Source organism: Alligator mississippiensis, chromosome 12 (assembly GCF_030867095.1).
Source record: "Alligator mississippiensis isolate rAllMis1 chromosome 12, rAllMis1, whole genome shotgun sequence".
In the NCBI taxonomy this organism is placed as follows: domain Eukaryota; kingdom Metazoa; phylum Chordata; order Crocodylia; family Alligatoridae; genus Alligator; species Alligator mississippiensis.
In genome coordinates, this window is record NC_081835.1 from 39,399,503 (window position 1) to 39,415,609 (window position 16,107).

General features: G+C 47.9%; 1 protein-coding gene across 2 annotated transcripts in view; it reads right to left on the reverse strand.

Annotated features, from left to right (window-relative positions):
* Positions 1-5,214: 5,214 nt before the first annotated feature.
* The window catches only part of PPM1M (protein phosphatase, Mg2+/Mn2+ dependent 1M), a 33,178-nt gene continuing 22,285 nt past the window's right edge, over positions 5,215-16,107 (reverse strand). For both annotated transcript variants that reach the window (XM_019490019.2, XM_014605057.3), the window contains 2 exons: positions 9,898-10,046; positions 5,215-8,978 (listed from right to left, as the gene is read on the reverse strand). In XM_019490019.2, coding sequence (XP_019345564.1) covers positions 8,831-8,978; positions 9,898-10,046 — 297 coding nt within the window. In that variant the 3' untranslated portion in view covers positions 5,215-8,830. The remainder of the gene's footprint in view (positions 8,979-9,897; positions 10,047-16,107) is intronic.

A 16,107-nucleotide genomic window follows, 5' to 3' on the forward strand; every position in this document is an offset into this window, starting at 1 on the left:
CTCTTTGGTGATGCTTCCCATTTTCCAACTGGAGTAGGCTTCTCTTTTGAGTTTAATGAGGTCCAACAGTTCCTTGTTCAGCCAAGGGGGCTTTCTTGTCCATTGATTACATTTCATGTGAGATGGAGTGGCTTTCCCGTACGCCTCAAAGATTGTTCTTGAGTGATGACCATTCCTCATGGTACTCCCTTAACTAGGGGAATATGACTCCTAATTGCCTGATTTACCAAATCTCCGAGTTTGCGAAAGTCAGCCTTCCCAAAGTTAAGGATTTCTGTTTTACTGAGGGATTTGCCTGCTCTTTGGTGAACTGAGAAGATGGCCAAATCATGGTCACTGCCACCAGACTTCCCCTCAATCCTCAGATTGCTCACCATTGCTTTGGCCAGGATCAAATTGAGCAATGCCTCTCCCCTAGTCGGCCCATAGACTTTGTGTTAGGTAGAGGTCATCAATGCAAGCAAGAAAGCTGTGTGACCTGTCTGATTTGGCCTTGCACTCATCCCAAGAGATGTCAGGAAAGTTGAAGTGCCGCATGATGATTGTGCATTGAGAGCATGCAGCCTTGACCAATTCACTATTGAATTTCTGATCAAGTTCTTCCTTGTAGTGGGGGAGGAAGTATGTCACCCTCCCCATGTTCTCCCTGTATTTTGACCCAGAGGGTCTCAAGACATCCTTCCTGGTTAGAAAACTCAATTTGCAGGGAAGTGAACTGATCCTTGACGTAAAGAGCAACACCCCCACCCCTCTTCCCAAGACAGTCTCTCCTGTATAAGGTATAACCCTCCAAAGCAACAGACCAATCGTAGGTAGAGTCCCACCAGGTCTCCGTTATCCTTCCGTTATGCATACCTGTGTTTAGGAAAATGTTTATAAAATGTTTACAGTTGCCAAGGACTGAAATATTTATCAGAGAACTTATCTAGTAGAACAATCAAAAGTTTTCAGGCAAGGAGATTTGCTGAATTAACCATAAGAATAGCAATAGTTCAGAACCCTGAATATTTTTATGACGTTCTTTGCTGTCGCATGAATGAGTCTTTCAATCTTCAGTAGCTTTTTGAATCAGGGATGAGGGCAGCTCTGGGTCCTGTTTGGAGAGCAGGGACTGTCCTTGGCCTCCATCCTGGGAATCAGGCAGGGGATGCTCCCAACTCTGAAAAGTTTAAGCTTCATCTAATTTTAAAAGGGGTGTAATGAATGCTGTCCTTATCTGTAAGGAGATGTTTTTCTTGTCCTTAAATATATTGGTACCCTGAACAGTTAAGAGTAGGTCTTAAATCAGCAAACAAGTCTTAGTGTAACAGGGAGCCAGAGGACTTCTGTTACATTAAGAGGAAACTGGAGCAGGCTGAACTGGCTGCATGGAGTGGACAGCTTGAAAGCAGGCTAGCTACTAGGGAACTGGCTGCCAGAAAATAAGCAGAATAGTAGCCATGGAGAAGAAGATATTCCTAGGAGAAGTGGTTAGCCTAGGAAAGTTACAGAGCTATATGCAGAACTATGCCAGGGCAGGCATCTCAGCACCCCAGAAGCAAAGGGCTGCAGGCAGTGGAGTGAAGCCCTAGCAGGAAAAGCAAATTTGATTATCGGACCCAGAGGGGGAACACCTGTGTGTGGCTGTAGAGTCATGTGACTGGAAGGGGCAAGGCTGAGGGGATATGGAAAGAGAGTGCAGTGCCTAAGAGCAGGCAGGCAGTCAGGCCCTGAAAGCCAAAGAGGGAAGAGCTCTGCAGCAAGCTGGTTATGGCTGAGATAATGCTGGGGGCCTGCTACACTTGGGACTGCAAGTGAACAAGTGTGGAGTTGCAGGGGCGGGGGTATGGTGTGGGGAGGGAGCTACTTGAGGAACCAGGAATCGGAACAGGGGGAGGTGGGAACTCAGGAGTGTGAGGGCTGTCCTGTTGTATGTTTGCCTATCCTGATGGTAGGAGGGAGGTTTTTCTTTTAAAGCAGTAGCATGCTTTTTCTCTTCTGTTGATGTTTGTTCAACAAAAGTGGCAAAGGTTTGTGTTAAGCAGTTGCTTGCCATTTTCCTTTAAAATTGTACTGATGGCTTGGGCTTGGAAGTGTAGGGGAGGTGGAGGTCCTAGCCATGCCTGAGAGGCATGCAACTGCTTTGAGCCCAGCCAGGGGTGGGGCTCAAATCATCAAAGTGGAGACGGGGCCAGGGTCCCAGTGCCCAAGCAGGCCACAGACCAGCATCAGATACCCGCAGTCTGAGAAGGTCAAAACAGTAAGTACCCAACAGGGGCAAGAACCAGGGTCATGGGCCTGTAGCCCAAGAGGGGCAAGATCAGCCTAGAAAGGCAGAGACCAGGGACCCAGCAGCTTAGAAGGGTGAATTCTAGGGCCAGGGCCCCAGAGACACTGTTGACTGACAGGGCTGAAGCCATACACAAATCAGTAGGCCAGGACTGAAGGCTTGTAGCTAGAGAAAAGGGAGGCAGAAGCTGAGAAGATCTAGGCCTCTACAAGGGGCAGAATGGCATCGAGTAAAACCTCTAAGGCACGGGCATGGCTGTAGGGGAGGTCAGAGACTGAATAGCCTATAAGGCAAGAGGTGTGCTGGGCACATAGAGGCCAGGGATGCCTAGTTAGCAGAGGCATACTGTAGGATTCAGGCAGTTGTCCTTTGAAAAATCAACCATTACATTAAGGCATGGCAGGCGAGTGTTTAAAAGCAGGGATCCAGGTTTTCCGTTTCCCACGGAAAAATGGAGAAAACCATAGATTTCCCCTTTTCATTAGAGAAAATGCAGATTTCTCCTTTTAGCAGAGAACCCTGTGGATTCCCTGCTCTTGCAAACAGCTCTGCAGGCTGGTTGAGCTCCAGCCTGCAAAAGCTGTTTGCAAACAGGGTGGGAAACCCTCAGCCCTGCCCACAGGGGGAAGGGTGGGGCCTGAGACTCTGTCAGTCACGGCTCTGCTTGGCTCAGCTCAGCCTCACTCTTCTCCTGGAGCTTATGTGGTAAGTGCAGCTTGCAGGGGGCTGGGGCTTGCAGGTCATGGCTGGGGGCACCAATAGGGATGGGGGGAGCCACGAGCTGGCCCCGCCTGAGCAGACAGCAGCAATGGGGGATCTGGCTCCATGTTGCTTCTGCAGCTGTCTGCTGTTGAGGGCAGGGAGCTGCAGACTTGGGTCCCTGGCCCCATAGCCCTGGCAGCTGGGGGCCTCCTCCAGCAGGGCGGGGTGGGCAGGGGCTGTGTGGGGGGGCAAGAGGCACAAGTAGGCTGGGGGGCTATTGGGGCACTGAGGAGCACCAGCAGGATGGTGGGGGGGGGGCCTTTGGGGGCAGTGAGGGGCACCAGCAGGGCTGGGGGTGCTGCAGAAGACTTTTAATTTTAATAATGGATTTGGGGGGTTTTGTCAGAGAATTTGTGGGGGGGGGGTTATCAGAGAAGACCAAGATCCCTAGTTAAAAGAAGGGTACCTAGAGCTAGGGCAGGACAATAGCCATTGGGCTGCCAGGGAGCAATACGGCTGGCCATGGGGCCCAGTCCTGCTACACTCAGCATAAGCATGACCCTGCTCAGGTCATTTCTTGGGATTGAATTCTGTGATCACTGGATATAAAAACAAAACTCTCCCCCTTCTGCTTGATCTAAGCAGAAAGGTCTGTGGGCTTGAAAGTAGACCCTCAACTCATTATCCCTCTCAAGCAGTTAAACAAGGAAACCCTTACTAAGCTAATAAGAGTTAAGCAGTGAAATCAGTTTCATTGTCTGACTTGAACATTAGTAGAAAAATTAAATAAGAAATAGCAGTTCCTTTCCCTTTACATGATTCACATGAGTAGGAGTAATAGGTCCATTTTTCACACCCAACTTTGTAGCTTTCCTATCTGATAATGTAAAACTGTGTTAGCAAAATGTACTAAATATTGTGACATAGTAATAGCTATGTTTAGCTAGGCTAGAAGAAAATTGATAATTTGGTTTCCTTTATTGAATATACCTAAAAGCAATTACAACTTTTGACAAAAGTTAGTCATGTTGCTAAGGGAAATATCTCTAGAACTGGCTGCCAGTTCTCCAGAGTCCTGCAGATCTTTTACCTGCATAAAAAACTTTTAAAGATGCAGAAAGAAGAACTTGACTGATTGGAAATAATATATAGCATACGTGTTTTCTGCTGAAGGAGGAGTCCTGTTCAGAAATTGTATTTTAATTAGTTTTTATGCCAATGGAGCTCAGTGCACTTAAGAACAATGTACCAGAGACTCTTGCTGACCATTTTGATTATGGAATATGGTAGCTGTTTAAGAATGCAGCAGAGTGAATATTCCTATCTAAAACTACAGAGGGAGAAACAAGTAGTCACCCATATCTGAATTTAGTTGATGGGGCATAGCTGAAAAATAAACTTAAAACCATAACTAAAGATGGCATAGTGTCACTTACCACTTTGCACTAAGTGAAGTCATTTCCTGAATCTCCAACATGTCAAGTAACTTAAGTTATCCTTGTAGATCTTTCATTTATGTGAACTGATCTACTTGTTGCTAGCATCTGATGACAGCTCAGATCCTTGAGGTTACATAACTGCAGAATCAGCGATGCAGTCAATTACAGGCCTGAGCTACATGAACAAATGTCTGTTATTAGCAGGGATCTAGGTTTTCCATGTCTCACTGGAAAACGAACCCCCCCCCCCCCCAATGGATTTTCCCCTTTAACTGAGAAAAACGCAGGTTTTTAATTTTAATGGAGAAACGTGCGGATTTTCCACTTTTGCAAAGAGCTTTCTGCAGGTTGGCAGAGATCCAGCCTGCAAGAGGCTGAGGGGCACATGAGAAGGGCAGTTGGGCAGGAGGCACCATGTGCATGTGCTTGCTCCCACATGTGTCTGCCAGGCAGCCTAGAGAGCAGCTCCTGCAGGTAAGTCAGGAGTGTGGGGGATAGAGGCCTCCATAGGAAGGGAGGGACTGGGTTGGGCAGGGCTGGGGCTGCTGCCCAGCCCAGGCAGTGCGTAGGGCTTGGGAGCTGGAGCCAGAACGTGCAGCCACAGGTGGGGAGCGCAGGACAGAGCCATGGGCGGCTCATCCAGGGGGAATGGCAGCTGGAGGCCTCCTCTGGCAGGGCTGGGGGGAGTTGGCAGGGCTGTGGGTAAGGACTGAGGGGTCTGGACCTGTGTCCTGGTGAGCAAAGGGGCAGAGGGAGCTCTTGATTTTTCATGATAAAAAACCTAAAATCAAATACCAAAATATATAAGTATTTATAATTTATTTTATTATAGTGATTGAGACACTGGTAGGCTTCCAAATGTGTGTGTGTGTGTGTGTGTGTGCGTGTAGATAGATAGATAGTGGTGTTTCATTTTAATCATGGATTTTGTGTTTTTTAATCAGAATTTTCAATTTTTAAACAGAGAAAACCAGGATTCCTGGTTATCTGCCAGGATTATGGACTGACATAGTGTTTATTAAAATACGGTGCATCACATTGCCAAATATACAAATTTGCTTAAATAACTAAATGCAACAGTCTTTATACAATAAGTTTCTGTACAGTTTACTTTACATGTGGTACCAGACAATAAGGGAGTTCTTTACTGAAGCCATGGGCAAGTGTTACATTTCTAGCGATAAATGGGCCTTTGCTCGCTTTTTGTAGTGCTAAAATCAGGTGTTCAAGCTGTTTGTGATGGTGGCGGGGAGGAACATAGCAACTCCTCCATGAAATGTTAACTCTTTCTAACACCAGCTTTTCCAGACAGCAAAGTTTTCTAGTGCCATACGTAACACTTTAACAGTTACACATAGTGTGATAGGGATCCCTTGGACTCCCAGTATCCCACAGTCCTCTACTTCCCTCTAGCTTCCTGTCTAAGACAGAGGGAGGGGGAGCAGTTGGCTCCCTGATAGCCCACCCAGTAGCAAGCTAGCTGGGTGTCCAGCACTGCTACTTTCTGCCCAGTCCAGCCAATCAGCTGGGGCCTAAACAGGAGCTACCTCAGCTGGATGATTAGTAGAGCTCCAGCTGTTAGCCATGGGGCTGCTCCTTGCCTGGTGTTCTGGCTTAGGCTTGAAAACTTTGTAGCAGTGCAAATGAATGCCTGTCCATACACCAGGGGTGTCCAACCTTTTTGAATGCAGGGCCAGATCACAAACTTTTTATCACCCAGTGGGCCGGCGAGCCATATTCAAAGACCTCACAGGAAGTGGTATCACATCAGGAAGTGATGTCACATGACCTTTGACGGCAATGAAGTTGCAGGAACTGACAAGGAAATGGGTCTGGAAATGTGATTTAAAATCCAAAATAAAAACAATAAAAACAGTACCTGACCTGGACCACATGAGGCAGCAGGCATCCTGCCACCAGTCAAACAAGACCTTGGGAAGAAATTTCCAACAGCTTCTTGCCAATGGGAGGAGGTAAAAATTAAAGAGAGAACCTCTTCCCCATTTCGTTTTGTCCATGTGTTAACTGACAAGACACAGAACAGAGACTGAAAACCTCGCTGTATTTCCAGTACCAGCCCTCAGTTCACAGAGGTTAGAACAGCAAAGGAGTGGAACAGACTGCCTAGGGAAGTTGTGGACTCTCCATCATCAAAGGTGTTCAAAAAGATGTTGGACAGCACTGGTTGGGCATGATCTAGGCCAGCGTTTCTCAAAACATGGGTCGCGACCCAAAAGTAGGTCTCAAGAATATATGAAAGGGTCACGAGCAAAGTTTAAAAATGGGTTCTCCTTTAAAGGAGAAAAACATAACTGTGGCTTTTCTCTTGTGGGCTGGCAGAGTTCCAGCCTGCAAGGGGCTACTTGGGGGGGGGGGGGTCCCCCATACCCCCCACACTGGGGTTTGGAGGTAGGAGCAGTGAGGGACACTGGGTTGGGACTGACCATCTATGTTTACAAATGGGTCATGGTACAAGAAAGGTTGAGAACTGCTGATCTAGACCGGGGTGGGCAATTATTTGAGGCAGAGCAGAGCAACACAGGGCACAGCCCTTGCCCTGAGCCTCCCTCCCCTGTGAAAGGCAGGGACCCCCCAACACACACAAGTGCCGGGAGCCCACCGTCACCGGCCCAGCCCCAGGGGAAGCGCTGTCTTCCGACCCTGTCCCGTCCCTACCGGCCGCGCCCCCAGTTGGGCAGGAGGCGGCAGAGGCAGACAACGAGGGCGAGCCCGGCTGCTGCACTGCCTCCGCGGGTCTGCATCACCACACCGGGCTGGAGGGGGCTGGGGCCAGGCGGCATCTCGGGGCGCAGCAAGCACAGGCTCTGCCTGAGCCCGGGGCCGCCCCGCGCGGTGCGACCAATGCTGACAGCCTGGCGGGAGGAGGCACCTGCCTGCACCGCTCTGCCTCCACCAGTGACTCGGGGTCGGGCGGCCAAGCTGGGCTGCCTCTCACCTGCAGGCGGGGAGTGGCGAGTCGCTCAGGCCGGGAAGTGGTGGCTTCCCCATGTGGTGCTGAGGACGGCAAGAGGCAGGCCGGGTCTGCACTCCTCTTCCCACGCGCACCGCGTCGGCAATGTCAAGCTGACACGGTGCGTGTGGGAACCTTGTCCCTTCCCTAGCCCTTCAGCAGCCATTAGGAAGCTGCTGAGGGGCTGGGGGAGGGACAAGGGGCATTTCCCATCACAGCACCATGGGCCACAGAAAATGCCTTGGTGGGCTGCACGGTGTCTCATGGGCCATATGTTAGACAAGCCTGCCATACACTGGCACAGCATTTTTCTGTTCTAAAATTACATTGATTCTAGGGGCAAGCCTGTAAAACAGGTGTGCTTTGCATAGTTGCTTTTGCTCTTTGATATATTAAGTATACATGGTTCCTGTACTTAGTCCTCCCTAACAGCAGCCCCTCTTTCTCCAGTAAATCTTTAATCCTGAGTTAAAGCAAATATATGTGAGGTGCACAGAGACTTTTTGCTATCAAAGTGTTGAAATATGATAGCTTGCTCATAAATCTTCAGGGAGCAGCTGCTTTCGTGTCTCTCAAAAATTCTGCTCTATAGGGATGAGCCTTATACCAACATCAAATCTCCAAATTCTTGCTATTTTAAACCATAAAAGGAAATGTCTCTGATATCTAGGTGTTTGATATACCAGAAAGATTTGAATGAACGTTATTCTGCTTAAAGAGATACAAAGCTGAGGCCTCTGGAAGCTCCTTTCTTACATTTGCCTAGTGCATTGTTGAGAACCGTTCAGATCTGAGTTTAAAAGAAACTACAAAGAAGCTGTCCAAATAAACTCAAAAACAAAAGACAGTCCCCTAGAGAGTCGAGGCTTCTCTCAGTGGGGTGAAATTATACTTATTGGCAAGGAACTGGCAGTTCAGTATACCATTCCTATGTGGCTTTCAGTTTTATGTGATTTACATAAATCTAAAAGTATCTTTGAGCATACATCAGTAACTATCACTGTGTCCAATGGTGATCATTCTCCAACCTAGACCTAATTCTCTATTCTGTACATTAAATCATACATCGAAGACTTTGATATTGACAAGTGGAATAGTTCCTTATGTTTTTCTTGAATGTCCAGTAATACCTCTCTAGCTCATCAGCTCTTGTGGAATCAGACAGGAGTGAGTAGATTTAAAGTAGTTGCTAAAAATGGTAGTTAGCCATTGTTTAGTTTTTCTTTTGAGGTCGGTTGAAAGAAAAAAATCATTTCCCATCAAACCTGTTCTGCTTATTGAGATCCAGTGCTGTTTCGATACCTAACTACAATATCAGGTTACAAAAGGAATTCATTGTGTTACTAGAAAAGTGTGTGCACATAATGGTAATCTGAGAACACCTGTCTTTTTGGTTCTGCTTTCCAGTCAAACATCATCATGCATGAGTCTTGTAGCCTTTCTACAATGCTAAGACTCCCTGTCCCTGTTATTAAGTGGGATCACGAACACGGAGATATCATCATAGGATGCTGGATTATTGTTTTCCAGAGTCCACTGGTGCCCATTTCTCATCCCCCTTGCTTTTTGTACCAGGCACTTAGCCAGTTCAGAAAACCTGCAAGAGGAATAGTAGGTAAGTTTGGGGTTATTACAAAACTCCCTTTGGGGACTATTAATACCGATTATGTGCTACTTCCCATCTCTGAATGACTATAGGTGTTGACAGATGTGGGGGAAAAAACCCCCAAAAATGTGCTTTATGGGAAGAAGCAGGGTATTAGTTCAACCAAATTCCATAGTGTCTGTATAGATCAGCACTTCAGTGCTGCTTTTATCTAATAGCTGATTCAATCAGCTGTTAAGTAAAGCACCATAAAAGCCCCACTGAAGCGCCTGATCTATACAGATGTTGTGCAAGCCGGGTCCAACTAACACAATGCCTCTTCTGGGCATGTCTTCAGCTTGGTGCAGGGCCTGTGGAGTTTAAAGTGCCAGGTAGTTGGGGTTTTTTTTTTTGGGGGGGGGGGGGGGGGAATGTTTGTTTGTTTACATCTGTAAGCAGCCCTAGAGCCTAACTAAATCTTTATGAAGGAGGCAAGTTTAACAGTACCAGTCCATATCAGAGGAAGAAGTCAGTTCTACTCCTTTATACACATTAATCCTTTTCATTTCCATTGGGACCACAGCTCTCTGTGCAGCCTTCAAAGAGAAGGTTAAGAAGACTTGAGAATTGTACATGTATCTTCAGAGTTTGCATGTGAAGTTTAGCCATTGGGAATAAAGAGAGAGCCCTGATGACTACTGGGTAGCCAATCACTTAACCTAACTGCACTGGATGATGATGGAGAAAAATATTTCAGAAAACAGGGGGACAATAAGCTAGTTTGGTCAGCTTATCGAAGTTAGTGTCACTGTGTTGAGTTTTAGTGCCTGCATCAATATGCTACTGAGGAAAACTGTCTTCACTAGCCATAAGCAATACTCAGAGTTAATGGAGCTGAGTGTGATAGTAGTAGATGGAATGGACTTATTACCTGTATAGGTCCATTTTGTTGTCTTCAAGAAAGCTCCTGACAATCTGAGCAACCTCTTCATTAGATAGAATCTCCCAAAGGCCATCAGTTGCCAGGACAAGGACATCGTCTTCCTCAACATCATGTACAGCAAAATCAAGCACATTCACCTAGAGAACAAAGTTATTTCTTAGCTATATTTTCAGTCAGCTATAGATGCATAGAAATGTTCAGGAAAAATCCTTGCTTTCATGGTGATTGGCTTTAGAAAATGTAAACAAATCCTATTCTGATTTTCCTATTGAAGGGTGGTTATCCTCAGCGAGCTTCTTAATAGCGGTGGCAAAGGTGTCTCCAGGAGGGTGGGCTTAATTGCTCTACTACAGTTAAGTACCAGAAGACTGGTTGAATCCCAGGCCATTATAAAGGGTCTTTTTTTAACAAACTAGACCACTTATTCTCATAGGCACCACCTTTTTTTTGCTGGTGGGTGCTTGCAGGCTTAAAAAAGAAGGCACTTTACTTTTAACTCTGCATGTTCCTGTGCCAAACCCCATACATGCCCAGAAGAGGTGGTGTGTTACTTCTACCTGACTCCGCAGCATCTGTAAAGATCAGGCACTTTAGTGGGGCTTTTTTGTCACTTTTATCTAATAACTGGTTGAATCAGCTTTAGCTAAAAGTGCCAAAAAGCCCTGTTGAAGCACTTGATTTTTACAGATGCTGCAAAGCTGGGTTGAAGTCATGCACTGCTGCTTCTGGTAAAGCATGTTTTTGTTTGTTTGTTTTTAACATCTGCAAGTGTCTCTGTGGGTGCTGAGTGCACACAGTTTTTTTTCCCAGTGGGTACTTGAGCCCCAGAGCACCCATGGAGAGCCATAATATGGGTGAGCCTCAGACCTGGGTACCCATAATATGAGTGAGCCCAAGGCTTCTCTGAAAGATGCTGTGATTAATAGAGATCTTTTCCGGTCTCTTCTCTGTACTGGCACCTGTTGGCAACTTTGGATGAATCCCACCACATTGGAAGGAAGCTTTGTAGGATTCAAGCTGATATACAGTTGGGAATATGGTAGGACTGATTCCTGCTGCCTTAGAAAAGAGGTTCTATGATTCATTAATTTGTAGAGCCAGATTATCAAAGTAGGTAAGAACTGTCATTTACTGGGTCAGACCATAGGTCCATCTTGCCCAATATTCTGTATCCAGTGGCAAAGAGAGGATGCTGAAAGGGAGAGTGAACTGTGTGTGACTAAGGTTTTTTCCACTATTCCTTTCTCACTTGCAGCCTCCAGTATTTAAGGTCTAGAAAGTTCTGGTTCAGAGGCTGTATCCCTAAGTTCCATGCTCAATAGCTACTGATGTCCCTTTTTTCCAAGAATTTTTCTAATTCCTTTTTGATTCTGATTAAACCATCAGCTTCCATGACACTGGAAGATGTTACAGCACTAAAGCTACTGTTACTGCCCCTGCCAGCTCTTCCTCTGCTTCTATCCTGTGTAGGCTATTCCTGCCAGGAGCCTGCATCTAAGATGTTACACAAAGGTTGCTGAGACTTATCTGGCATTCTGATTATTACTCTGTGCTGCTCATCCATGTTGGCACTGTTGATGCTGCCAGGAGCAACCCTGAGCAGATCAAAAGTGACTACAGGGCTCAGGGTGAAGGGGATGGGGGTTTAGGTGGCACTTTCATCAAACCTTCCAAGTCAATAGTAAAGGCCCAGACAGGAGCAAATGCATCTTGCAGATCAACACATGGTTGCAAAGAGGGTGCTGCCAGCGGGACTTCAGTTTCTTTGACCATGGAGTGGTGTGCCAGGAAGAACTGAAAAGATTCAGGGTCATCCTGACAATGAGGTGTAAGAGTGTCTTTGCATACAAGCTTGCTAACCTGGTGAGAAGGGTTTGAATTTGGGTCCACCAGGGAATGCCCCCCCAACCATGGTAAGTAAAGAGCCAGGGGATCTGGATTAAAGCCATGTAAGAAGATGCTACAGGGGAAGCCTTAACAATGTTCCCAGAGAGGAATTGTGGTAGTCTGCTCGTTATTTAAAATGTTTGTACACTAATACAAGAGACATGGGAAATGAGCAGGAAGAAACGGAAATTGTAGTACAATCGGGGAATTACGATACTATTGGGATAAGAGACTTGATGAGAGGCAGTTAGGCGGGCCAAAGCTACCATGGAGCTGAGGATGGCAACCCAAGTAAAAGACAACAAGAAATTGTTTTTTAGATATATTGGGAGTAAAAGGAAGGCCCAGGGAGGAATAGGACCGCTGCTAAATGGGCAGAAACAATTGGTGACAGGGGGGACAAGGCTGAACTCCTCAACGAGTTCTTTGCCTCAGTGTTCCTAAGTGAGGGGCATGACAAGTCTCTCACTGGGGTTGTAGAGAGGCAGCAGCAAGGCGCCAGACTTCCATGCGTAGATCCTGAGGTGGTGCAGAGTCATTTGGAAGAACTGGATGCCTTTAAGTTGGCAGGCCCAGATGAGCTCCATCCGAGGGTGCTGAAGGCACTGGCCGACATCATTGCAGAGCCACTGGCAGGAATATTCGAACGCTCGTGGTGCACGGGCCAAGTCCCGGAGGACTGGAAAAGGGCTAACGTGGTCCCCATTTTCAAAAAGGGGAGGAAGGAGGACCTGGGCAACTATAGGCCAGTCAGTCTCACCTCCATCCTTGGTAAAGTCTTTGAAAAAATTATCAAGGCTCACATTTGTGAGAGCCCGGCAGGGCAAATTATGCTGAGGGGAAACCAGCACGGGTTTGTGGCGGGCAGATCGTGCCTGACCAATCTAGTCTCTTTCTATGACCAGGTTATGAAACGCCTGGACACAGGAGGAGAGGTGGATGTCGTATACTTAGACTTCAGGAAGGCCTTCGATACGATATCCCACCCCATACTGGTGAACAAGCTAAGAGGCTGTGATGTGGATGACTGCACAGTCTGGTGGGTGGCGAATTGGCTAGAGGGTCGCACCCAAAGAGTTGTGGTGGATGGGTCGGTCTCGACCTGGAAGGGTGTGGGCAGTGGGGTCCCGCAGGGCTCGGTCCTTGGACCGATACTCTTTAATGTCTTCATCAGCGACTTGGACGAGGGAGTCAAATGTACTCTGTCCAAGTTTGCAGATGACACAAAGCTATGGGGAGAAGTGGACACGCCGGAGGGCAGGGAACAGCTGCAGGCAGACCTGGATAGGTTGGACAAGTGGGCAGAAAACAACAGGATGCAGTTCAACAAGGAGAAATCCAAAGTGCTGCACCTAGGGAGGAAAAATGTCCAGCACACCTACAGCCTAGGGAATGACCCGCTGGGTGGCACAGAGGTGGAAAGGGATCTTGGAGTCCTAGTGGACTCCAAGATGAACATGAGCCGGCAGTGTGACGAAGCCATCAGAAAAGCCAATGGCACTTTATCGTGCATCAGCAGATGCATGACGAATAGGTCCAGGGAGGTGATACTTCCCCTCTATAGGGCACTGGTCAGACCGCAGTTGGAGTACTGCGTGCAATTCTGGGCGCCACACTTCAAGAAGGATGCGGATAACCTGGAGAGGGTCCAGAGAAGGGCAACTCGTATGGTTAAGGGCTTGCAGACCAAGCCCTACGAGGAGAGACTAGAGAAACTGGACCTTTTCAGCCTCCACAAGAGAAGGTTGAGAGGCGACCTTGTGGCTGCCTTTAAGTTCATCACGGGGGCACAGAAGGGAATAGGTGAGGATTTATTCACCAAGGCGCCCCCGGGGGTTACAAGAAACAATGGCCACAAGCTAGCAGAGAGCAGATTTAGACTAGACATTAGGAAGAACTTCTTCACAGTTCGAGTGGCCAAGGTCTGGAACGGGCTCCCAAGGGAGGTGGTGTTCTCCCCTACCCTGGGGGTCTTCAAGAGGAGGTTGGATGAGTATCTAGCTGGGGTCATCTAGACCCAGCACTCTTTCCTGCTTACGCAGGGGGTCGGACTCGATGATCTATTGAGGTCCCTTCCGACCCTAACATCTATGAATCTATGAGAGAGTTCACACAACTGAAGTACCATTATGGATGGGTATAAATTGTTCAGGAAGGACAGGCAGGGGGCAAAAGGAGATGGTGTTTGTCTATACATAAGAAACATGCCTGTTCTGAGCTGCAGTACAAAGTGGGAGGTACTCTTGTATTCCCCTGGGTCCAGGTCAGAGGGGAAAATGGTAAGGGTGATGTCGCAGTGCATATCTGTTAGACCACCAAACCAGGAGGAAGAGGCAGACAAGGCTTTCTTTCAACAACTAACTAAAGTTTCCAAATCCCAGCGCTTGAGCAACGTCAACTACCATGACATCTGCTGGGTAGGTAATATAGAAGTACAGAGGTAGTCCATCACGTTCTTAGAATGTGTCTGGGATATCTTTTACTATAGATGGTGGAGAGGCCAGCTAGTGGAGAAGCTCTACTTGATTTCCTGCTCACAAACAGGGAGGAATTGGTTGAGAATATGAAGGTGGATGGTAACTTTGGCAACTGTGACTAAGAAATGATAGAAGGTCAAGATCCTGAGGGAGGGAGAAGAGCAGTGGTAAACAGAGCTGTGCAAAGCTTTGGGTGGTGATTCGATTCAGAGGAGATTTCGCCCGATTCGGTGGCCAAATATCCAAATTGAATCAGGGGACCAATTAAAAGGTCCAAATTGATTCAAAGCTCTCTGAATCTTCGGCAAAGATCCTGAAAGCTTTGATGATTCGGACAGTACCTGGTGGCTGCAGCAGGGAGCTGCAACCACTCTGAGCTAGTAAGTACTAGGGACAGGGAAGGGGGGCTTAGGGACAGGGGAGGGAGGGGACCATAGGGGGACCCTTGCCAGCCCCCCCAACCCCCGTCCGTGTCCCCAGTCCCCCCATGGCTGCCCCTGCCTGCCCCAGCTCCCGGTACTTAAAAAAAGCCCCAGTGCTCACCAGGTGCTGCCAGGCGAGGGGAGCAATCCCCAGGCTGCATGGGGGGCTCTGCATGAGCCCCCCAAACCCTCCCCTACTCCCCTGGCCCCTGCATGGCTGCCCCGCCTTCCAGGGCTCTGGCTCTTTAAGAAAAAAAAATATTGCAGAAAAGCCCCAGGACTCGCTGCTCCTGGTGCAACCTCAGGGCTTCGGGGGCTCATGCAGAGCCAGCGGGGCGGGGGGGCAGCAGGGATTGCCCTGCTGCTGGCAGGAGTGGTGAGTCCCAGGGTTTCTTCAGGCTTTTTTTTTTCTTAAAGGGCCAGAGCTGGCCCTGTGCAGGGCACCCATGGAGGAGCGGGGGGAGGGGTTCAGGGGCTCATGCAGAGCCCCCCATGCAGCATGGGGCAGTGGGGGGGAAGTGCAGATCGCCCCCCACCTGGCAGCACCTGCTGAGCCGGGGCTTTTTTCCCCCCAAATGCTGGGAGCTGGGGTGTGTGGGGCAGCTGTTGCAGGGCTGGGAGAGGGGCGGGGGATGGGCCTGGCCTGGCTGAGTCGGGGATTTGGCTGCTGCTGAATCTCCGATTCAGATTCGGCTGAATCAAATCGGGACAGCAGTTCGAATCTCCAAACCGAATCACTGTCCCCCGATTCCAAAGCAAATACTAGCCTCTTTGCACAGGCCTAGTAAACAGAGACACTGGACTTCAGAAAAGCTGACTTTGAACAAACTCAGGGAACTGGTGGGCATAATCTCCTGAGGCAAGTCTGAGGGGAAAAGGAGTCCAGGAGAACTGGCTGTAATTTTAGGAGGCCAAATTTAAGGATGTGGGAGCAAGGCATCCTGATGTGAAGAAAGAACAGGCAGTGCAACAGGAGACCATCTGGTTAAACAGTGAATTGTTCAATAAATTGAAACTCAAAAAATCCTACAAAAAATGGAAACTGCCCCATATTACTAGGGGAGAGTATAAGAGTATTGCATGGGCAAACAGTAAGAAATGGGGAAAACCAAAGCATAATTTGAATGGCAACTAGCACTGGATTTAAGAGGAAATAAAAAGGGTTCTGCAAGTATGTCAGAAATAAAGACCAAGGAAAGTGTACATCCCTTACTGAGCAAAGAATGCAGTCTCTAATGGATGATGTGAAGGAGGCTGAAGTATGTATTGCCTTTTTTTACTTTAGCCTTCACAAACAAGGTCAGCTATCACATAGCAAGTGCAGCTGGCAGCCAGGATGTGGGGGAGATAATCAGCCCTAAGTAATGGAAGAACGGTTAGGGATTGCTTAAATTAAGAAAAGATGTTGCCAA